The 24,801-nt window shown below is 34.3% G+C and overlaps 3 protein-coding genes and 1 non-coding gene across 9 annotated transcripts; 2 read left to right on the top strand and 2 right to left on the bottom strand.

The window, feature by feature from the left end:
- The first annotated feature begins 934 nt into the window (after positions 1-934).
- LOC18038540 (protein LONGIFOLIA 1) lies at positions 935-6,460 on the top strand. Of its 5 annotated transcripts, none has more exons than XM_024182678.1 (6): positions 935-1,143; positions 1,924-2,120; positions 2,347-2,414; positions 2,515-4,476; positions 4,580-4,730; positions 5,411-6,460. In XM_024182678.1, the coding sequence occupies exons 2-6, from the start codon at positions 1,943-1,945 to the stop codon at positions 6,220-6,222; spliced, it is 3,171 nt and encodes a 1,056-aa protein (XP_024038446.1). In that variant the 5' UTR covers positions 935-1,143; positions 1,924-1,942; the 3' UTR covers positions 6,223-6,460. The 5 variants fall into 5 exon arrangements, with proteins under 5 accessions (XP_024038446.1, XP_024038448.1, XP_024038444.1 ...); XM_024182680.1 differs by having other exon boundaries at positions 935-1,175; positions 2,515-4,470; XM_024182676.1 differs by having other exon boundaries at positions 935-1,175.
- Positions 4,743-10,835, bottom strand: LOC18039002 (transcription initiation factor TFIID subunit 8). 2 transcript variants are annotated; one of them, XR_002904957.1, is made up of 4 exons: positions 10,582-10,835; positions 8,922-10,316; positions 7,337-7,428; positions 4,743-5,004 (listed from the first exon to the last, which is right to left on the bottom strand). XR_002904957.1 is itself a non-coding variant. In XM_006431248.2 (2 exons), the coding sequence occupies exon 2, from the start codon at positions 10,183-10,185 to the stop codon at positions 9,100-9,102; it is 1,086 nt and encodes a 361-aa protein (XP_006431311.1). In that variant the 5' UTR covers positions 10,186-10,316; positions 10,582-10,835; the 3' UTR covers positions 8,821-9,099. The 2 variants fall into 2 exon arrangements, 1 of the variants encoding a protein (XP_006431311.1); XM_006431248.2 differs by lacking the exons at positions 4,743-5,004; positions 7,337-7,428 and having other exon boundaries at positions 8,821-10,316.
- Positions 10,836-10,928: 93 nt separating this feature from the next.
- TRNAT-CGU lies at positions 10,929-11,000 on the top strand. The gene has a single exon. It is a non-coding gene; the product is annotated as a tRNA-Thr (tRNA).
- A 4,005-nt stretch (positions 11,001-15,005) lies between these two features.
- Positions 15,006-17,471, bottom strand: LOC18039001 (transcription factor TCP5). Its single transcript, XM_006431245.2, has 2 exons — positions 17,235-17,471; positions 15,006-16,689 (listed from the first exon to the last, which is right to left on the bottom strand). The coding sequence occupies exon 2, from the start codon at positions 16,582-16,584 to the stop codon at positions 15,382-15,384; it is 1,203 nt and encodes a 400-aa protein (XP_006431308.1). The 5' UTR covers positions 16,585-16,689; positions 17,235-17,471; the 3' UTR covers positions 15,006-15,381.
- Positions 17,472-24,801: the final 7,330 nt, after the last annotated feature.

Here is a 24,801-nt window from a genome sequence, read left to right as displayed (position 1 = left end):
GTAAATACTTTGTCGTACAATGCTATTAGAAAATTCTGATTATATCAATATTGATAAGAATGTTAAGGAATAACATGAGTACTACACGAACGTAAATGTTAAACTGATAATGTAAGATTAGTAATAAACTAATTAAGGTGTATTAACACAGAACATTAAATGAGTAGTAACAAAGAATGACTACAGTTAGAATGTTGTTTTATAAACAGCGTCCCCACCCATGGATGGATTCCAATTTCCAGCTTAATTTACAAGAGTAGGAAACGAGGAATTAAATGAAAACAATCCAAATAATTTACAGAAAGAATAGCCCAAAAGTGATTTGCCACGTAAATGTTAAAAAAAAAAAAAAAAGCTGAAAAAGTTTGATAGGAGAATCTAATGACTAATGGCGGGCGGTGGTCACTAGCCAGTACTCAGTAGTAGGGTAAAACTGTTGAGATGCGAGTATGGACTAAGGAGGGTAAGAGGATTGGTGGAAAAGGTGCTTAGGAAAAAGAGAGATAGTTAGCAGGCTTTCCAGTACACAAATCCACCTTCGGCTTTATTTAAAAACAAAAAAAATAAATAAAAGTAACGATAGGGTATTTCTTTCTGTCATTATTATTATTATTATTCATTTTCATGCACTTGCTGAGCTGACAAACTCCACATGCTCATGTTGTAGGTAAGAGAGGTCCAGATTTTCAGACCCACAAACATTATTACCATTAATTTTTGTCCACATGGAATCGAAGGGAAGGCAAGGGAAGTGGGAGAAGTATGACCTTCTATTCTATTTAGCTGATCTAATCATAATCACCATCACTCACATTCTCATCTCCTTCCTAAACTCTTATTTTCTTATTATTATTTAAAAATAAATAAATCTTTATTCTGATCATTAATTCACTGTTTATTGAGATATTGACATGCAATGCAAATATTGTTATATAATGGTCCTGCATTATCATTATTATTATTTATAGCCTCTAGCATTCTTGCTGCTGCTGGTGCTGCCTCTCCTAGAGAGAGCCAAAAAACAATTACTTCATTTGTTTGTGTGAGTGAGAGAGGAAACCCAAAAAACATCTCTTCTTGGGTCTGCAAAAAATACTTCCTGGCAGTATTTTCATTTTCATTACACCATCCTGTCCTTAGAAGGTGGGCGCTGGCTTGTCTTGGCTTGGCTTTTGGTAATTATTCTTAACTGTTTTCGTGTTAGTGTTGGTCCCCAGTCCCTGTATCTTTTCTTTCTTTCTTTCTTTCTCTTCCCTTAATTCACACAGCACACAGAAGTAGCACCCATCCATCCCCATTTCATCATTTTGGTTGCTTTTGGCTTTTGCAGAAGATATTGTCCGCCTTATTCTGTGAAATTTAAAGACAAATGTTTCATTTTCATTGTTAAAGATTTTATTATGTTGGGGGGTGGGGCTGCCTCTCTCTGTGTGTCTGAGCACCTCTCTTTTTCTCTTTAAGAAAAATCTGCTCTTTCATTCTCCTGTGCCACTCCATTCATTAAAATTCTCTGAAAAAACAATTACCACCGCAGCTCAACCCTGAACTCTAAAAGATAAAGCCTAGCTGCTTGGCTGCTCTAACAGTGCTTATTACCCAAAAAGATAGAACTTTTGCATACAAATAAACAACCTAGCTAACACCTACACTACATACAGCACTACTGGTTGATGTTAAAGTTGCCATAAACACGATGGACAGGAGGCCCTTGGATGGTTTTATGTCAATGTATGATGTTCGAGTTATTTATTATAAAATTCTCTTCCCTTCAAATTTTTTTTTTTTTAAAGAAAAATTCAATAATCAATATATATCACGATCATCTGGGTTAGTTTCCCTTGGAATTTATCATTTGTTCTCCGAGTTAGAGATGGATGCTGAAAAAGTAAGTTAACTATAACTTGTAACATTTCTTGATGTTAGGTGTTGAGAAGTGAGGAAGATGTCCGCAAAGCTCCTACATTCCTTATCAGGTGAAAACCCAGATCTGCAGAAGCAAATTGGATGCATGAGTGGCATTTTCCAGATCTTTGACCGCCACCATTTCCTCAGCGGCCGACGCTCTCACCACCATAACCGCAATCACAATCACAAAAGGCAGCAGCTTCCTCCCCCTGCAGGTATCATGACTTACGAATATCTATATAAAATCTGTCAAGTTCCATTTTGAAGCCAATTATGTATTTTACCAAAGCAACACAGTTTCCAAGAGGTTACAATTGTGTTAAATTAATTCCTGTAATATATATACATACATACGTACGTACACATAGATGGATATATGTTTCATGATTTTAATTCTTAGACATTTTGAAAGTTCAACATCTCACATCAAATTTGCTCCAGCTTCTTCAGGAGGGCAAGGTCATGGAAGGAAAAACCTCAACACTGCATTACAACGACCCCCACCAACAGTAAGAATTTTACTATTCAAATTTCTGGAAAATAAAATATCCATCTATGAAGTGAATTCAACTAATTAAAAGCTTAAGCTAATGCAACTTATACTTGCAGAAAAAGAATCAGAAGAAGGCCGTGAAAGAGAACCAGAGGACTTCCACTGAATCATCAATAACCTCTTTCTCATCTTCCTCTTGCTCGTCTAGTCTCTCATCCATAGATGTGAAACAATCTCACCCAGAACCATCATCATACGCCCCAAAAAATGTCCCTGGAAGCCCCACTGGGGACTTACCAATTTCCCAACCAAATAATTCTTTGCAATTAAGCCGTCAACCTGTTGATTTTCGAGATGTTGTCAAGGACTCCATGTACAGAGAAGCCAGGGAGATATCAATTAGAAATGCCACCAAAGCCAATGCTGGGGGCCAAACCTTGAAATACATGGATTCTCCGAGGCCTTTGCAGCAGCCAAAATCGTTCAAGTCCAGAGATTCAAGTCCAATTGAATCATTTCGGGTTCTTGCAAAACTTCGAGAAGCACCATGGAGTCCCAATGAACAGAAAGATAGATTTGCAGCAAAGGATGCTCCTCGGTTCTCTTATGATGGACGAGAATCACGAGAATCGATTAAATCCACCATAAAGCTCAAGGAGCTCCCAAGGCTATCCCTGGACAGTAAAGTGCACTCCATGAGGGGTTCTACCACGGAAATGAAATCAAATTATCTCCTAGGGGATATGCAGAGAGTCAATGGGAATAGCAGTATCTTGAACCAGCAGCAAGAACCAGGAAGTAACAAACGACCATCAAGCCTGATAGCAAAGTTGATGGGATTGGAAGCTTTCCCAGATTCCACGTCAACCAACAGGAATCAGCCAAATCAAAATGAAAGCCTCCCAGATGTACAATTTGATGTCATTTCAGGATTATCAAAGACAACTCTTAAAAACAAGCAAAATCAAACATCTGGCTCCCCAAGAAATTCAATCAAGGAACCTGTCTCACCCCGCATAAAAAATGCCAATTCTGTGAAGAAGCCCACCTCAAGCTCTAAGTTTCCAATAGAACCTGCTCCATGGAAGCAGCAAGAAGGGAGTAAAGGTCAAACACCAGCTTCTCTGAGTCAAGAAACTCCAACCAGAGCCTCAAACTCCTCTCTTTCTGTTTATGGTGAAATTGAGAAAAGGTTGGCACAACTCGAGTTCAAGAAATCCGGAAAAGATCTTAGAGCTCTTAAACAAATCCTTGAAGCAATGCAGAAGACTAAAGAGATCTTAGAAAGCAGAGAAGAGGATCAAGCTTCTAGCTTTGCGTCCCAAACTGGAGATAACAACAGAGTTGATCCGAGCTCAATATTAGCAAATTCCGATAACCTAAAAAGAGGCAACCCAACATCAACCAAAACTAAAAGAATTTGTTCTCCAAAAGGTTTCAGATCTCCAATTGTGGTTATGAAAGCAGCTAAATCCATTGAAAAAAACAGTAATCCTGCTTCCTCGGCAATTCAAAACGAGAGTTTATCAGGTCACCAATGCAGAGCTGGCAGAAAGGAATCTGTCGAGAAGCGAACTAAAGATCCAACTCAAAGAAGCAATTACCTTCAGGACCCTTCCAGCCGACCCATTCAACTCACAAATAAGGATACCAGAGCCAAAAGTTTAAGATTGGGACAAACATCAAAGAGTTCTCACCCTACAACTGGAAAAACCAATTCGAGGAAGTGTTCCGAATCATTGAACCCAAGACTAGAACATAAGGAACTCAAATTGGAGAACCAATCTCATTCCAGAACGCCATCCTCAGATTTGAGCAGGTCTAGAAGGCAACGTATGGAATCAGGTTCTCCGCAGAGACAATCTAGATCCAAATCTCAACATTTAGGACAGAGTGATGACCAATTGAGTGATATCAGTGTAGATGTGAGATATTTGACTCACCAAGGTGATGCCAGTTCTCTGCAATCTGGGAGCTATATCAGCATGGGCTCCTATGTTGGCAGTGAAGTCTCAAGCACTGATAGATCTGATAAGATCTCTGGTGCTTTCTTCCTGCAACATGGCCCAACGGTAAGGGTAATTACTCTTACACATTCAATTATTATTTGTGTCATCTTATTAACAGCTTTATTTGTTTCATCTTATTAACAGCCTCTTTTTTTCCCCCCCTCTCATTCAGTATCCAGCAGCAGGGTATATTGGAGACAAATCAACTGCAGAACCAGGAATAGCAGGACCTGAACAACCAAGTCCTGTTTCTGTTCTCGAAGCAACATTCTACAGAGATGAACCACCATCTCCTGTGAGAAAGATATCTCATGCCTTTACAGGTGAACCTTTTTTAGACATTATATTTACTATATTAAGAATAAATTGTAAAACACTAGCCATATTGATCGATGTGTTCACTAAATCATAGCAAATTAGTTGATTGACACTTTTTATATCCACCAGAAAAAACCATAAATTGAAAACAGTTATTTGCAAGTAACCATTACAGGAAATAATAGTTGCTTGCCTGAATGATAACCTGAGCTCCCAACTTAGTAATGCTATAGGTTCCTTCTTTATGCTTCAACCACTAGCAGATAACATCTTTTCAATCTTAGCAGCAAGATTGGAAAAAAAAAATTGATTATCTTATGCATATAAAACAATCAAAAAGACCAAAGATTTAAATGTTACATGGATCATACCAGCACAATACACCCATGTAAGTTCTTGTGTCATAACACCAAAGAGTATTGAAGAAAATTTAGAACGATACGAAATAGAATGGTAGATCATATCTATTAATAACGGTAGACTTTTAAATTGACACTTTAGATCATACTAAACTAAGATACAAAATATTGAAGAAATTATTAAAGACAGAAATTAGGAGTTTTGGACCGGTAACAAGGTAAATGATGAGAAGAATGGGAAAGAGGGAGCCAACTCTCACAGCCGCTTTTGAATTTTGATAAAGGGTCTGGGTTCTTCATGTATTGATTTTGTTTTCATTTTGAAGCCACAGATGATGAGGCAGAGTGGAGCCCAGTGGATTTAAATCACATAGCCAACTGCAGGAAAGCCCGCTTCGGCTCTGCGAATGATTATAATAAGCTACAAAACATGAAGCACTTGGATCAGAATGATATGCATATCAACCCCACACATGAGAAATCTATCACTGATGAAATTGCACCCAATTTTGAAAGCACAGATCCAAACCACAGATACATTTCAGAAATATTGTTAGCATCAGGTTTCCTCAGAGATTTTGAAGACGACTTCATGAATATCAAGCTCAACCCATCTGGTCACTTAATCAATCCTAACTTGTTTTTCATCCTGGAGCAAACCAAGGCGTGCATCAGGCTTCCAAATGATTTGCACAAAGGTAAGAAGATTACCAATGCAGAACCTAACACTAAGAAAGCACAGAGGAAACTCGTATTTGATGCTGTTAATGAGATTCTAGTCCACAAATTAGTGTTGCCAGAGTCTTCCAAGAAGTGGTTCTCACCAAGTAAGCTGGCTCAGGGAAGGTCAAGAGGAGAACAACTTCTGAGAGATTTGTGTTCAGAGGTAGATTGCCTACAAGCTAACAACTCTAACTGCAACTTAGACGGTGATGATGACAGTATGACAAGCATCATACGGAAAGATCTGAAGCATGGATCAACAGATTGGACAAATTGTTCGAGTGAAATTACATGGTTAGTCTTGGATGTTGAGCGATTGATCTTCAAAGACTTGATAAGCGAGATTGTACGTGATGAGACAGCGAGTCTGCAAGGCCACCCTGGTAGGCATTGCAGGCAGGTTTTTTCCAAGTAGTGTTTGTCGTGTAATAGTTTTCAGCTAGATATTTAAATTACCTCATTTCTCTCACTTTCTAATTTGAGGGGAAAGGCTAGTCTGTTTAATTTCTTTCTTGTAATTTAGGGGAAAATCACAATAATCCTAGGGTGCAGATTGAGCCTGATTTAACAATGTATATCTCTAATATTTATAGCATACATGTAATTAAATGTAAATGCAAGTGTCAAAAAAAGAAAAGAAAATGTAAATGCAAGTATACCCTCTCAGAAGCTTTTATTCCAGCTATGCTTGTCTAATTACCGTGTAACAGGATCAACAACCCTTTCTGTTACTACTTCTAAAAAAAATTAAAAAATAAAAATCCGCAATAACTAAATCATTTTCTTCTGGCTATAACAACTACACAAAACAGTCGTACATCCACAATCTTCATATATTCTGTACAAGATGCACAAAAATATTGTTACAACATTACTTAATCACATCAGTAAAATGTTGCCCTTTTCCCTTTTTATACCATTGACAAGTAGATTTAACACAAAGAACACAATTGCTGTAAATGGGTTTCAATTTATATTTAATGACATCAGAAAAGCATAGAAGGTTTCGGTAAGCTCAAAATTTAGATGCAACATTACCACTGGACCTTTGTAATTAAACTGAAACTATCCACTGTAAAGGGAGAGGTCAGAAGTCCAACCCATGCATGGATAACCATTGACAACATAGAGTGGAAGAAAGTAATTTGTTGCAGAGTACAAATAACTTGAATGATGAGAACATTAACCCAAATCATTATATTTTGAGGTTAAAACAATTTTATATGCTTGCTACATATATCAAACGTTTTTATTTTTCCATACGATGATGGCTACTTAAATAAACATCAAGACAAGATGCTTAAATGCAAAAGTTCTCAAAAAGGATATACTGTGGAGAAAGTTTATGTTGATAACATATCTAAAATACGATGCATCTAGATATCAGACACAATAGTTATAATGTCTTTACATTGTTCAACAACTTTCATCAAATAAGTAAAACCAAGTAATAGGATGGTAACATAATTCCAAGGTTATTCAGTACAATTCCACATATCATGGAGAGATCAAAATTAAAAGATAATTACCAGAATTCAGGTAGTTAAACTGATGAACCTTATAGAGAAATTTGACTTTAATAAATGACCCACGGCATTCCACAGAAGCTGATTCTTCACATCTGACAGATCAGAAACTTAAGTTGTTCAACACTTTGCATCAAATGAGTAAAACCATAACAGAGCAGCATGTAATTCCCAAGCTATTCAATAACAATCTAACAGAGAGATCCCATGGAATGAGACAATGACCTGAACTATTCCGAAATAGAAAACGACAACAAATACCCAATTTCATTACTGAGATACATTAATATTATTCCTATTTTTTTTGTGACTAGTGACAAACACCTGTGAAAGTGAAAACTTCACCAAGTCAATGTATTAACAAACAATTTCAAAGATTATACCAATAGATTCATTTGATTTAAATGCTAAGATAGGCTTCAATTACCAGAATTCACATTAAAAGTCATCCTCACTTCAATTGTATGCAAACTAATTCTTAATCACCAAAGGGAGATTAATAAATACAATTTTACAATTAAAGGGTAACCGTGATCGGTAAACATAGCATTCCTTCAAATTATCGTCACAACCAGCAACTAAGAATAAAGCTTGAAAGTTGTTAGTCAAGAAATCCCACAAAACTAGGACATCTCTGTCATCAGGATTGAGTAAAGCCTCCACAATCAATATTCACAATATATAAATCCTGATGAGTAAAATCATTTCTTTTGAAAGTGTTTGCAAATGTGTGATTATTAATCTGATAAAAGATTGAAGAGTCTTTGAAAAATAAAATTCTCTGTCTCCCTCCCTCTTGAATTTGGATCCAATGCTGATCTTTATGTGCTTACCTTTCCATTATCTTCTGCCATACATTCATTTATAACAAAATATGGCGGAGATATAATTATTTATATATTCTTATCGGATAACTACCAATCAAATATTTCTAAAAGGTCAGCACAAAAATAAGATCAACACTAAATCTAAATCTCATAATCTCTTTATAAAGTTGCCAATCTACCCAAGATTCCCCTAATGAAAGTGGCTCTCAGAGAAACAAGTACATGGATTATGATCCAACACTTATACAATTAAGATATACCATGGCCCCAAATCTTTCCATTTCACAGATGCAATCCTGAGTTTTTAATCTTTTCATATTGATCATGATGAACCTATTTTAAAATGATTGTAATCTTATTTTAACATACTGTTGGCATAAAATATTCAAGCAGTGTAAATAATATTTTTCATTTCAGTGTTCTTTAACAGTAAGGGAATGCATCAAGTTAACCAAGAATATTAATGAGGCCTAGAAGATGATGGTAAATATATCCTACTTTTAGCACATTCATAGAACAAGTCACTGATAATCAAATACCCTGGTCTTTATTAACAAAAAGTTTAACACTATATTACGTGTAGAAAGATTCAATTACAATCAGAACATTATACGACTGCAGAGGAAAGAACAGATCAACAGAATGAGGGAGAAGTGGAGATAGCCGAGTAACCATTCAGTATCTGATCATAAAAGAAGAAACAAGAATTCAATTAAAAAGAATCACAGAGATGGTTTATCAGGCAACTGACATGCACCTACCTCAAAAACATGTAAGAGCGATAACATTCCATCTTAGCAGTTTGCAAATCATATGCCCCTCATGTTGACTACAATGGAACCAGCTGCTGCTGTCAGTTTCATTGACAAGTATACAACTCTAATCAAACTAAAATATTTTACATCTGAGCCAGCTCCTGTGAGTTATCCATAGAATCTTTCAGAATATCTTCAGGTCGCCCTTTCTTTCGTCATTCTCATTCTCCTTGCAAAACCATGGATCGATTTTGCCACCATCCATGTTCTGCGGACTAGATTTTAGTGGCTTAACTAAGGACTTCTTTCCAACTCCAATCTTAAATTGCACTGGAGGCCTCTGGTCCAATTGAATGTTTTTCTGTTCCTCCCTGGATTCACAGAACCTATTCTTCATCGCTTCAAGAGCTGGAGCAAACGTCTCCATCACTGAAATATGATTATCCACCACATGCTTTTTCGCAACAGGATTTTGCAAAGCTACTTCCTTTGAAAGTTTAGCTGGAAGAACCACAGAAGACACTTCCTTCTCCTCAAAATGTAAAGGTGCAGAAAGAAATGGATTACTTTCCACTGTCTTTTTTTCCTTGGAACTATCTCCATGGACAAATGAGGATGGACCAGATTCAGAAAACTGACGCTGCAAATTCACCATAGACATTTCCATCTTTCTCTGCTGCTTTCCCAGTTCAATCTTTTCTGTATAAGAATCACTTGCTCTCTCATTCTGACTGGGCGATTCAAAGTAAGTCTGAGGATCTGGGAAAGCAGGCAACCAGGCTGGAATATCTTCAATAGGCGGCTCCTCACCAATCTGCAAAAAGCTGGACTTTGGCTTTCGATCTTTAACAACCGGAAAATGGGGTATGGCATATGCAAACGGGACATCTGTAGCTTCATTAGCATACTGAATGAGCTCCCGAACAATACCTGAACTTGCAAGACAATGATTAATATCAGAAGCACCTGAAAAGCCTTGGTCTAATCCCAAATCTTCTAACCCTTGAAAGACATCAAAAACATTACCCTCTGCTCTACCAGATAAATTAGCATAAAAGTTTGCAGCCTTTCCTACACTATTTATGTATCGAACTACAATGTCAGCCAGTTTCCCAAGTGCAGATTGTTGAAAAGTCTGAAAACCCACCCTCTCACATATTTGAGCAACAGCAACCTTGGCAATTGCTTGGGAAAAGTCATCACCACTAAATTTTCTCTTTGTGTGCGGCTGTTGGTGCTTACTTCCACTCTCCCCACCTCCATCGCTCATATTCAACTCCTCATATCACTTTTTTGCTCCTAGTAATATTTGCAAAAGCAATATTCCTTTCAAATAATCTCCAAATTCTCGCATTGTTCACTCACTACTCATTATTTTACCATCTTTGCCATTTTAGGTTCCTACGAAAAGGAAACAGAATAAAAAATTAGTGAAAAAAAAACCAAGACTTTTAATCTTCCATTTCACATTTCACATCAATGATTGAAACCCGGAAAAAAAGATAACAAATATTATTATAATGAGATCGTTCTAACACAAAAATTTGCCAAAGAAAACTTCTAATTGATTATTGCGCCAAATCTAAACCCAAAAATTCAAACTAGAAGTACGAACATGACGAATGATAAATCAAAAAAAGAAATGGCTGAGCAGAAAGATGCTTACCGGCTAACTTCTAGCGACTGTTAGCAACACCGGCATTGAAGAGCCGAAATTGAGCTTAAAGGGAAAAAAGAAAGAAAAAGAAAGAGCTTCGGCAAGATCACCGAAAAGAAAAACCCTAATTCTAGAAAAAAGTCAAACTTTTGAATCGTAGAATTTTTTCGAAGCAGGGGATTTAACATATAATACGTAAATTAAAATAAAAACCCTATTAGAATCTCAAAATAAAGGAAGCTGGCGTTCAGAGAATCGGAGGTCTAACTTTTATAGACGGCAAAGTGAAGCTGCTAAGACTTAGTTGTTTGATATACTAAAGAGAAAGTAAATGTAAACTAAATTGATTATCAGATGCCTCCGTAGCATAGTGGTAGTGCGTTCGCTTCGTAAGCGAAAGGTCGCGAGTTCGATCCTCGCCGGGGGCTTTTTTTTTTTTTAATTTTTTTCCCTCGTCTTCTTTAAAGTTTAAACAGCCCAAAGTTTATTACCTTTGGAAACCTTCTTGGGCTTCAATATTTTAAAAATTCCCTATATTATGTTCCGTCCTTAATCATAAGGATATCAAAAAGCAGCATTTTAACATTCATATATATATAATGAAATTGAATCTAAGACAATTTTTCTAAATAAAATATTATAATTAATTAATTAATTAAGTTACCTAAAAATTTAATTTTTGTTTTGTTCATCCCTCCCTTTTTACAATTATTATTATAATTCATCAACCATATACTTCTTTTAATTTATATTGAAAAATGTACGAGATCAAGCAGAACACTAGTGCTAAGGATTAAAACTATTTACTCTCTATCCCTTATATATAAACCAACTTTTTCTTTTTCACATCATTTAATGGTTACGTAAAACTTTTTTTTTAGGTTATTGTCTAATAAATCTGATTCGCTTTCCACCAATATGAAAAGAATTTGAATCTCAAACCTCCTATTGATACCAAAATATGGGCCAACAATAAGAGTTGAGAAGGAGTTATTTTACTTGTGGAATGAGCTATGAGAGATATGAACGTCCTTAGAACTGTCATTGTTGAAAATGAAGAGCTCGATGGTCGGGATCTTGTAAAATAATAACCCGTCAAGGGTCGCTGAGGGCGTTACTGGCATAGATCCTCCAACACTTAAGTTATAGATCAAGAACAACATAATAACGGATAAATAATAAAATACTAAGAGAAAGGCTTGGAGGATGTTGTATCCTCTCCTCCAATATACTTATTTCTCTATGTAAACCTTTGAGTGATGATCTCTTTATATAAGAGAGACGATCAATAGTATAATTAAGTTAGAAAACTTATCTTTTATCTTGTAGGATTCTAGTTTGGTGAGGATTAGAACTTTTATTGTTTAATCGGTTAATCCTATTTACATTATAACATGTTATTAGATATGGATCCTTAACTCAGGGGGCCATTCATTTATGTCAATGGATCGAGTTAGGTAAAAGTATAAGCATAACACCTCTTATTTCCACTCAAAAGATTTTAACAGCTAAACTAATTGGCAACCCCAGATGACATGAAGCAACCATATATAATTCACCATAGATAATTATGCACGCTTTATAAACAAACAGAAAAACTATAACAACTTTTATTATTGATTGCACAGCTACTAGACATACAGGTTATGACATTTGTAGTTTGGGGCTAATTTGATAATATTGTAGTTTTTAAAATAATTATGGTTAATTGTATTGTAGAGATAATCAACTTTGAAGAGAATCAGTTAAATGTTTGTCAATCTTTGTTTAAGTGCTTTGAATTTTAAAATCGATCGTACAAGTTTAGTAAATCTCAACATAAAAATTTAGGAGATTCCATACGAAGAAATAGTCATTAATTGGAATATATTAATTTTGGGAGATATGTTGGATGAAAAGAAATTGAGATTCTACCTCTTCAAAATAACTCGAATAATTAATTATTGAAATCATTCTAAGGGTGCGTTTACGATTGAAGTGTTGTACATATCTTTTAAACTGCAGCTGCTGTTGAAAAAAGAAACTATAAGTACGAAACAAAAGTTAATAATAAGTAGTACATATAAATTTTAAATAATAATTTTGATAAAATTATTAGAGATATAATAGATTCTCTATTATACAAGTGAAAAATCATATCAACATAGCTTTTAAGGTACAGCAGCTAATGTTTACCAAACACTTTACTGCTGTACTTTTTAAGCTACAATTGTCCAACCTCAATTTCAAACACAGCCTAAAACTACTCAATCAATTCCTTGGAGCTCGGAAATACACTCAAGAATAACTAATTTGGTTCTTAAAAATTTGATACAATGGATGACCATGATGGAGGTAAGGATATTAATTGATACAAAAACTTGTAACTTGATATATTAGGCTTAATTTGCAACTTAAAGCCTTAAATTTACAGCCTCAAATGTTAAGACTTGTAATTTTTTAAGTTTACGACATACTTGAACCTGAAAGTAGTAATGGTTTAGAACTATCTCGCGCCTCCTTTATTGAAGAAAATTTTAATGGGTAAAAATAACATAAATATTTTAGACATTCCTAATTACGCTTTTTATCTGCATTCTTGAATAAGCTAATGATTTCACTCATTTGTTGGTCATTCACTTAGAGAATTAAGAAAAAGTACTGCTAATTCTTCTTCGCTTCTCAAGCTGTCAAGCATACATATGTTAAAAATATTAGTGCGCTTAGATTGGCCATGTATATCCTTCTCGATCGGCATTTAGAGTAAGTAATTGAGATTAATCTTGTGTGTGCTCATAAAACGATTAAGATTGTTCAAAATCACGGTAAGCGAGATTAGATGCCAGTAATTAATTAATTAAGATTAGAAGTTAGAACAAAGATTGGATAGAGAATAGAACACAAAGTACTGATCCGGCCATATTCACAGAGTGAGGATTTCACATGTTAATCTAAGGCTGCAATAACTCATGTTCAAACAAACGGAATTTGCATGTAAGACTGGATTCGTTGCAAATATTTTTCTACTAACTCCTAGCTAATGATCTGTAAATCTTGTAAGAAGTTCAAAACTGCTTCCACTCATTCACATGTATCTTCATAAATCAAATTAACCCTTTCAATAGCACAAAATAAGGATAAAATATTAATATTTCTAATTATTTAGGAAAACTATGTACAATAATTCTATACTTAATTAGTTGGGAAAAAATATCTTCAGAAATTAAATTAACCCTAGAAATTAATGATTTCAATAACATAAAATAAAGATAAAATATTAATATTGCTAATTATTTAGGAAAACTATTTACAATAATGCTATACTTACTCAGTTGGGATACAAATATTACATCCTAAATGATGTGGCAAATGGTATAACACTATCTGATGGTTCAAGTGATAGATAATTATTAAGTATTATCATTTTCGAATCAGTAAATTTCTATTGATGATACATCAATTGGGATATAAACTAAGTATCTCAACTAAGTAAGCATAGTATCACTCAACTTTTTATAGTGGAGAGACAAAGAAACGTATGAGGTTCTCAGAGCAAAAGCTTGTGGGAATAGTAAGTAAAAACAAACTTCCTTCCAAATCTATGTATCTGTGCTTCTTGTCTTCTCCTTGTGCTTTTATTTTTATTTTTATTTTCAATAAGGACCACTAACAATATTTTCACTTGATGCAGCTTTCATAGAGCCCTTTAACCCTACTTCAAAACTTGCTATTCTTCCATTATCTAGTTCGACCTTGTGCACATGGTACCAAGTCAATTTCTTCTTCACACAGTTAACCTCTAGAATTTCTCATGTATATAGCCCGTATATTTAAATATACGAATTTTAACCCTATCTAGACGTAATTTAATAATTTAAATTATTGGAGTCCGGCTCAAATCCACGTTTTAAAATGTGCTTACATTCATAATTGAGTCCTCAACCTCTACATTCAATCAATTGACTGTATCTACTAAAAATACTTAGCAAACGTTATGAAAGGAAAGTCCGGACATGCATGCTTTGCTCCTTCTACATTTTTTCCCCTCTATAGGTATAGGGTATTCCAAATTGTAATTAATGGTTCTTGATAGAAAGAGAAAGAGATTAGAGTAATATAAAATGTCATGAGATTATATATCATGAAAGTGAGACCTTAAAGCATGAAGCAAATGACGACAATGGAACAGGAACAAAGCTATAATTTCCTAGTCAACTAAAGCTGCGAAATAATCTTGTTCGTCTTTCACTTCAATAACCAGCACATATTTTTATCTATCAAAAAAATTTCTGACTAACCAAATCGCAGATGCAACAAAAAGGAGCACAATTTCAGTGTAGAAGTATCCTTCATTGTTATCATTCAACTAATGAAAAACATGTACCGTGTCTGTGTGTATAAATATGAACAATATATATTGTTTTGACACTAGAATGAAACCATCCATACAGCATCACATGCTCTATTATTAATTTTATTATCGTTATTTCTTTATAACAATTCTCAAACTTAAAAAGGAGTCCGAACTTGATTTTCAGTCACCGGATGACCAGAAATTACAAAATCAAACCTAAAATTATAGTTGTAAGTATCCATAGTTTTAAAATAGACTGTCTGCATATCTCGTAGCTCCTGCGGGGAAGTAAAGTAGTCATGTCAAGCTCAAACAATTAAATACCTTGATTTTAAGAGTACCTTTCATCTCTTCCGAGGCAAAAAAAAGAAAAAACAAATATGGAAGCATGGTTGCACTTGAACGGAAAGGAGCCCGGATTTATTTTGTTTTTCCTTCCCTCAGTGCATCTTGTAGTACAGCTGCATGCTTTCATGTTATTTAGAAGGAAACTCCTTGTCCTTATCTGACTGACTACCAGTGCCGCCGTGAGAAGGAAGAAACCTAGAGGTCATGCCCAAATGGAAGGGTCTTATGGTGTGTGGAGTAGCTTGGAAATGAGAATTTGCAGTGACACCGTGTGATGAATTTGTCGGGCTCAACATTTGAAAGTGATTAATTTGTGAAGGGAAGACTAATGGTTGTGTTGCTCCTGCTCCTGCTCCAGGTGGTAGTGGTGGACATACCAAAATCTGAGAGCCGGCTGCGGCTGCGGATGATAGGGATAATGGGGATGGCAATTGCACAACATTAAAGTTGTGAAGGTCTTCTGTTTGGGATGTAATATTTAACCCATGACTTGCCAAGTATTGATGATGAGAGAAGGGAATATTTGAAGGTTCCAAATGATAATAAGGACCAAATGGCAAAGCATTTGCATTATTAAACAAATTATTACTGAGTGGTGGCAAGGAAGAATTAGTAGAAGTAGCACAGGGTCGTCTAGGTAAGAAGTTGATTGATGATGAGGGTTCTTGTACTTTCTCTCGATATTGATGATCACTTTCTTTAGTCCAATTTTCTTTATTTGCATTTGCTGTTGCTAATTTGGACTTATAATCAGCAGCCCTCCAAAAAGCTTCTTCAGAACTCCAAGCGTTATCTGATCTCGGATCTGCACTTTCCCAATTTTTGATACTGAAGCTGCCTTGTTTGCTAGATATTTGAGAAGAACCAGCACCACCAGCTGCTTCATTACCATTAGAAGATAGAGTAATTTCTTGATGATGGTTATTTAGACCAAAATTCTCAGGAGGTATTAATGCTGGAAGAGGAGGGAGTTCATCAATTTCATCCTTGGCCGCATTAAGCAACCAATCAACAACCTTACTTGGTTGATTAAGTCCAAGCCTGTCCTGAAGACCATATAACTGGATAGCTGTGGGAACAGAAAGCCTTACTCTCCTGTCTCTCAATCCTCTTATGGTGCAAACTTTACTGTGCCTGTCTTTACCTCCGAAAGCACGAGACACGCGTACAATCCGTGGATCCTTCAATCTTAGCCATGCTGAACTTGATGAAGCTTTAGTGATTACGATCTTGCCCTCGCCTGTATTACCTTCTTGTTTCGAAGAACATACTGCTTCTTTCGAGCTTGTAATCATCTCATGTGATCTAATCTCATTATTTTTGGTGCACATGCAGCTAGATATGTAAACTATTAAATTAATATTCCTTAAATTCTAGGAAATTAACTCTCCGAGTTTCTGCAAGTACTTCCTAACAATTTTGTTCTTCCCATTGATCTATGAAAACACAAGAGAACAAAGGAAAAAAAAAATTATTAGATCCCTACACACACCCACGCATACCTAATTAAATTAAAGAGCTAGTAACTTACACAACTGAAAAGTAATAATTAGAAAATTCACATAAAATAAAAGAGTAGTGTCAATTAGTGTCAGATACATTAGGAGTATGAACGATTAATTTAAAAAAAAAAAAAAAAACACAGACACGCATACATACATACATACATACATACATATATATGGAGAGAGAGAAGGTGGGGTGGGGAGAGTAATCAAGAGAACTAATTTGATGTTGCATCGATCGATCAACTACTCTCAATTGTTAATTTATATGATGCTGGTCAGAAAACCTACATCACAGCTGTTGTGATTATTGAGGCAGCTCTATTATACAGCTGCAATACATGCTTCTATATATAGCAGAATAGATATGGATACACAACACACACGCGCGCGCGTATATATAGTGGTAAAGGTTAAAGTTCTAGTATCTGTAGGTTATGCTTTTCGAAGAAAGAATTCAAACCATGAGAACTTACAAGAAAGGAGACAATTTGATGCATTATGTGGCTGTGGTTGAAAGTTACGAGGATTCTGCGCCGCCTTTGATTTTAGCACCTTCTAAAATTTGGTATTAGGGCTCAGCTAGACATTCTGCATATTGTGTCTTTCAAGCTAAGGTTGAATTTTGATATTGATTGCAGAGAATAAGCTTACTGATGGAGTTGGAGCATTTGAGAAAGAAAAGATGCCGGAATTCAACCGACCATGCTCCACAAAAGAATTAATTCAGGAAAAAGCAATGGCACTAATGCTGCCACGTGTAACATATCGCCGTCAGCCTAATAAATCTTATCATTTTTTTTTCTATCACGCATATTGATCAATCATTGCCTTGATCATGAATCATTAGGGGCTAATCTTCCTCTGTTCAGATCACAATTAGATATAGCTGGTTTAATTTGAGAGATATCAACTTATGTTTAAGATTATATATGTCTTCAACACAAACAAAAGAAATAAAATATATTTGAACACGGGACCATATAAGCTGCACATTTATAAAGTGGCAAGGCATGCTTTATCGACAACTACAAAAGGTTTTGCAAACTAAATCCCCTAGCTAGTTATCACATGGGGGACGATGAAATGCACGCCTAGGATAGGAGAGGACTAAGAAAGATGTTCATATAATATTATATAAACACATATGATCATAATTAAGTGAATTTGGGATGGTTCCATCTAATTTTTCAAAATGGCAGCAACAAAATTATCCCATCAGTTACAGCACCAATCGATTTACCCTTCACAACAATCAGTACTTAGACCAGCAGTATATCGTTACCGAATTAAAGAAGTGATAGATATGACGGTACCACACATGCATAGATAGTATAAATTGTGCTGATGAAAAAACTCTAAATGAAAGAAAATTAAATATAGTTTGTGATCAAAATTGAGCATGTAATCAAAGTCAAACAAAAGAAAATAAAGGGAGTGATGATACTGCAATCAGAACCCACATGGTAGAAGGATTTAGAGGATGTAATAAGTCTATCAAGGGGCTTGAAAAGTTGTGGTCTATACTCGAAGAGGCTAGCGTTGTCATCATGATGTGTATGATAGCAACTTAAGACATAGAGGTGAGGGACCAACAAACGTTTCTTTAAATCATATCCACCGAGGACCACACACCTTTTCCCTGCAGAGATATATATGCATATGCATGGAGCAAGTTGAACTCTTGTATTGAAGCTAAAGCCTGACAGTCCGCAAATGCACTGGAATATGACTCTTTTAATGATATTTAAGACAATTTGAGAAAAAAATAGAGACGTATGAAAGTTTAATTCTTCATCCTTGAAAAGGATCTCACATGTAGCATTACCTGATCACCTTCTTCCCCAATGATTGCTTTTTAGGTCTCAAGTCATTTGTGGATCCCAGTTTCAAAAACCCTAGCCTTTCTTTATGATTAGCCGCCTAGCTTTTTCATAAGCAACACGGCTCTAGTTGCTAAACTAGCAAGTGATTGAAAACCTCCATTCACGAAGCGTCTTTGTTCCCCTATAGCTCATTTTCTTGTCGAGTTTTCCGTGGAATCCCGTAAAAGATTCAACCAAAGGGTAGAGGAACAGAAAGAATTAGGCAAAGAATAAATTTTCTCTTCAATGTGTGCGTGTGTGTATGCTTTATGCACTACACTTTGAAAAGTTGGCATGTATAAACTTTTCAACCCATTCCATACTCCATAATAAGGAAGCCAAAAACAAGTTCTGGAAAAAAGATTTTACTTTTATTTCATTTTGTGTAGTCAGCTAGGAATTTTTGTCATATATAGTCATCAATTTTCCTACGTAATGAATAGGATAGAGACTAAGAAAATTAAGAAATTGGATTTTCAGAATATATATGTCGACCTTAGGAACAGGGAATTAAACAATAAAAAAATAAATAATTTTTTTTTATTTTCTTACCCCAAAAAAAAGTGTAATTGTCAATGTGTGTGTGGGGGTGTGTATCATGTACAAGAAAGGTTAAACTAAATAACATGTATAAGTTTGTTTCAGAAAGTGAGTATAAGAAAGAAAAGTGATGATGAAAGGCATGAGAGAAGGGTTTCTTCTGAGTGTTTTAACTTTCAGCTGATGCTTCTTCAATGACTTAATTAAAAAAAATCACTGGTTGTTTTGCAGAAAGAAAGAGATGGGAGAGAAATAACTTTTAGGGTTTTGCAATATCTCTATCTCTCTCTAAAAAGTCTAATAAAAGAAAGCAATAAATACCAACAAAGTGTTGGCTCCACTGACAATGGAGTCCCCTTAAGTAGCTTATTTGCTTCCTAATTCGAGTCGCAGAGAAGTCGTCTTTGTTAGGAGAACATGTGCCTCGCGGTTCGAGCAGGGACTTCTAGTCTGGATTGTGGTACGGGCTTAAAGGTGTATCCCACAGTTGGGGCCCTTCCCAAGATAACTCGTGGTTAAGAAAAAAAAAAAACAATAGATTAGATAGATGATCACGTGATGGTGGTGGTGCTGTTGGGCATGCATCTCAACTCTCAAGAGATCAGGACAGAAGAGAACAGTAGAAAGCTTCACTCGCAGTACTCTCCATTCATTCACATTCACATTCACATTCAGATTGAGCAAATTTAGAAAAGCAATACTGCTACAGGTGGTACCATTAATTCCATATATAAAATGGTCCCCAGATTCCAGTCACTCATCAGTGATCGCTATTAAATTATCCCCCATGATATCCTAATTTTGAATGAGTAAATAGCAACTTAATTTCAGGTCATAAATCGCAAATCAAACTATACATATACCTACATATATGTACATCTTACGTCCACTTTAAACAAAAACGAATAATATTATCGATGAACAAGGCTATATATTGATTCATGGTAAAGAAATTAATTAATTAATTTCCAAGAAATTGAAGCATTAATATTTTTAATGCCTTTTATTGCATGTTGCTTCGCCAATTGTATGGAATGTGAAGTCATCAAGTGATTTCTTTCACAAGATTATCTTCCTAATTAATTACTCTCAATATTAATCATTATCTCACTTTTTTGTTTATTTTTACAGCTAGGATACATATACAGTGCATACGGCAATTAATTAGTTGGTTATCTTTAGGAGAAGATTTCAAGTCTCTTTTCTCACCTACTTTGTTTAATAGAGTAATGATAGACATCACAACTTTTTGGATCTGATTCTCTTATGATCTGTTTTCAAATTTATGAAAAAAATAAAAATAGTTTAACGCTAATCATACACTAGCATTAAACGATATATGGCGCAAGATTTTCAAAAGCTAAGGAGAACTCAAATTAAGGGAGTATCCTAATCTAACTTTTTATTCCAAATAATGCGTCATGTAATGTGTAATTTCTATCACGGAGATATATAATGTAGTAAATACTAATACCAATATGAGTGAGGATATTTGAACCACTAAAATACTCAATAAATTCATTTTTTAATAAATAAAAAATTTATTACTAAAATGTCCCAATTGTAAATTACAATTTTAGATAAGAAAGTGTGATTAAATAAAATTTTAAAAGATCACTCGTCGCAATCTCTTATATTGATCTCTTTTGCATTGTCTTCTTGTTTCATTCAATGGGGCATTCAAACAATTAGGATATAAATTCAGCAACTTAAAGGTATGTTCTTTTGTCAAAGCAAAGTCCTAGAGGAACAGAAGTCATCTTTTGTTCTTTTTTTCTCATGTGCACCTCTGTTAATGCAGCAAAGATTGAAGGAAGCGGATTTGACTTAAAAACTTATACTTGGGAAATATGCTCTTGGATTTGGCCAATAAGCTCTTCTTAGCCACGTTTATTGGGGTTTGGATAATATATTCTCTCTCCTTAATTAAGATTTTGACTTGTTCAAAGAAAACGATTCTATGAGATCTGCAAATAAACGGTGGGCGAGAACTTGTACCTATCCAATGTGATTTTAATAATCTTGGCTTTATGAGTTTTATAACAATACATTATGAAGGGAAAAAAAAAAAAAAAAAAAAACTTACAGAGAGTCAATCTTTCGTTTATATCTGCGTGTGTGTACAATGGTGAAAATCTAAAAAATAATTGAAGCGATAAACATCAGGAGGTTGAAGAAGCCGGGGAAAAATAATAGTTGCATAAATTATGATAGTTTTCTTTAATAAGTGTATTAATTAAGATGGGTTTACTAAGTAAAGTAAAAAAAATTAAATTTTAATGATGGGTATGATAAGTAAATGAGTTTAATGAATATTTAGTAAGTTCAAATAGTCTCATCCTATTCATGTTATCCACTATAATAAAATGTCCATTAGGCCTTTAATTGCCGCTTATTTCAAAATAAGTATAAGGTGCAGACAACGTAGTGTGGTGCCTGCGTAACGTTCCTTTGCTACTTGATGACTGATTTCTGAAATTTAAGGAATTACTGAGTATATGACTTAACGTGGGAGTAGAAGTCTTCAAGAAAGGAATTTTGAAGCCATTTTGTAGACTAACAGATGAAGGTAGTATAAAACCACTCCAATGAAATAGATTTACACCATTTGCTCCTAATTTATAGAAAAAATATTTTAATTGAATGCTATTTCACGGGAAAAAAAAAAAAGAATTCAATATTGATATGATCTTATACCAATAAGACTTATCAAATAGAAAAAACACGAATTTAAGAAACTTGCTAAAGTATTTTTTAGTGGTAGTGTATGGGTAACATTTAATTTTTTTTATTTTTTTTATTTATTAATTACCAATCAATAATTGACTTATTTACTCATAATATGATCATATCACGATAAAATCTTGATCCAAACAAACGGCACTGAAGTGTTAAAACTTTTACCTACACAAAGTCTGGATCCCAAGGTATCAAAAAGGTTGTAGAGAATTTATTTAATTAATTATTTGAAAAGTTCCTGGCTAGACAAAGACTGCCCTTCTCGATCTCTTAATCTTCGAGCTCGAGAGGGTGTAACAAAGACAAAAACAGAGAAATACAAAGCAGGACTGCAGGAGTTTAAATTTTGACATAAATCTTCTATAATTATATAATTACATGCATGTATGATATACAGACTACAGAGTACAGTAGTTTCGCTTTCCTTGCGAAACTTGGCTTAAATTCACTGAGACTGAAACTGAGACTGAGACTGTATGCAAAGCATTAATTTTTTTTGTTTTTTTCCCCTTAGCCCTCTGGTCAAGTTGCTTTTTACCCATCCATTGACCCTCATATATCTGCGGTTTCTGATCATCTCTATCTTCATTCATGGAGTGGGCTAATATTAACGCACACATATAACTGACTGCAACAACTGAAGCAGCGGCAATCCCTAGAAGAAAAGAAAAAGTGATAAAGGTCAATTAAAGCTACAGGATAAAGTTATATATGTGTCATGAGATAAAGAAAGTAAACTATAATAGAGTCGCTAAAATATTAAAAAATATATATATTTTAAGGTATATTAAAATTTATATTTTTTTATTTATTAATAACATTTTTATTTTAATAAAGTCGAGATGTCGTCGTTAGAAAATAATTATATATTAATTTTTTGCTACTAAGGAAATTTGTGTTTTATTAAAAATGAAAATACCATTAAAATATAAAAAATATAAATTTTAATAAATTAAAATTTATATTTTTATGTTTGTTAGTATATTAAAATATGTCTTTTTTATATATTAGCGATATCGTCACTTTAATAAAATAAGAATGTTTTCATTAAAAAATATGTGTGCAAATGCAGGAGACAAAATTATAACAAGAGATAAAAAAAAAAAAAAAAAAAGAACCACATCCACATGGATTAGATGGATATGTCTTGCTTCTTCTATCCATCACCATAAATTAGTGATCATCATGATGATTGATGATTGAGAGAAATGACGGCTTAATTAATTAGTACCCATTTTAAGTGTGGTGATACTAATTAAGCTGCCAAGAGCCAGGCCATATAGTAGTAATAAAGTTGTATATATTAATTCGATGTTAGTTTTTGTAACCTCTGTTCATCCTTGCAAATTAAAAATCACCGTGTAATTTCTTTTTTGACTGAGAATACATGTGTACAGTTAAAAAATAAATAAAAAAAATAAAAAGAAGAAGAAGCAACGCGTAGGGAAATTAAAGGAGGACAGAAAATGCATGCGCAAGGGCGGGCGGGCAGGCGTGTGAGAGCTAAAGCGGTGATTGAAAGAATATGAAAAAGACCGGAACCAGGCTAATCGCATTCGCGCATGCATGTTCTATTTTGAAAATGCGGCCTTCTAGGTGTCTTCCGTCGTGGTAATGACATCGTGGCGAGGAGAAATTTTAGAACACTTCTTATTTATTATAACTAATTGATGCATGCATGACATATGTAGTTGAATTTAATATAACCACCATTTACATGATAGTTTTTTAAAATAAATGCATATATGTTATAATATCATTTAATTATTAGATGGCTGACATGATACTTCTGATGTATTTTAAAATTTATCCATAGCGAGAGAAAGAATAGTAGTATTTGATTCTCTATTTTATCTTATCCGTCTCCACCATTAATTTTCATGTTAATGTTTATTTTGTCTTTATATATAATACTTAAAAGGATAAAAACCTTTTAAATATACTCCCATGATAATTTATATTAACATATAATTTAGATAGTCTAATTTCTTTTAACTTTTCAAACAATTATCTCTTTTGAAATGTTATATGTTCCACTTTTATAATCATATAAAAAATTAGTCTGCTGCATTCAACAGAGAATGATAAAGCCATAAGTTAAATTTTTTTCCCGTTAATTTTTATACTCTATTTATCTTCAACACCCAAGTGAAAATATCCTTTGATATATTTTGCAAAGTTCTACTAAATAAATTTATAATTGCCGTAACGATGTTTACTAGTTACTTGAACTGGGTGAACGCAAGCGAGATGGCAATAAAATAAAAAAATAAAAAAAAAAGGTCCTTTTGGTATCGAAGAATATAATAACGTCTGGAGAGTTTTGACAAATTTTAGGATGAAAGTTTACTAATCATGTAAACAATGTCAGAAAAGAATCAACCATTGTAGCTGGGAGGAATTAATTGAGTGGGCATAAAGTCCTAGCAAGAGAAATTAATAGATAAATCTTAAAAAAAAAAAGAGAGAGAGAGAGAATGATTACAAAGGTTATCAATATATATATATATATATATATATATATTTGGTTTTATAAATAGATTTTTTAAGTTTTATACGGTAGACGTATGAAAAAAATAAATAAATTATAGTAGCGATAAATCAGGAATTGATGAGATATAGTAAGAGACAAATATTATTTTAAAATTTTTAATGAAGTTAACTAAAACAAATATAAATTATAATAAGTGTGATCGAATATCACTTGGGAGAGAAACCGTTTTATGCCCCGAGGCCCAATTTGCCATCAAAGAAATAATGCTTCAATTTCAGCGCATTGAGCTAGTGGTAGCGTACGGGCTCTGCCCATATTCCATCTGAGAGAGTTGCATCAACGAAATTTAATAGAAAGTGAGAAGGCCACTGGGTCTGGGCTACAGTGGTGGACGCACGTTGGCCG

Source organism: Citrus clementina, unplaced genomic scaffold (assembly GCF_000493195.1).
Source record: "Citrus clementina cultivar Clemenules unplaced genomic scaffold, Citrus_clementina_v1.0 scaffold_6, whole genome shotgun sequence".
Lineage (NCBI taxonomy): Eukaryota > Viridiplantae > Streptophyta > Magnoliopsida > Sapindales > Rutaceae > Citrus > Citrus x clementina.
This window is presented reverse-complemented; position numbering and strand designations above follow the sequence as displayed.

Coding starts and splice junctions, on each gene's coding strand:
- LOC18038540 (XM_024182678.1), top strand. CDS start 1,943: ATGTCCGCAAAGCTCCTACATTCCTTATCAGGTGAAAACCCAGATCTG. Junction 2,415..2,514: donor TACAACGACCCCCACCAACA/GTAAGAATTTTA, acceptor TTATACTTGCAG/AAAAAGAATCAGAAGAAGGC. Junction 4,477..4,579: donor AACATGGCCCAACGGTAAGG/GTAATTACTCTT, acceptor CCTCTCATTCAG/TATCCAGCAGCAGGGTATAT.
- LOC18039001 (XM_006431245.2), bottom strand. CDS start 16,584: ATGTGCACCAAAAATAATGAGATTAGATCACATGAGATGATTACAAGC.
- LOC18039002 (XM_006431248.2), bottom strand. CDS start 10,185: ATGAGCGATGGAGGTGGGGAGAGTGGAAGTAAGCACCAACAGCCGCAC.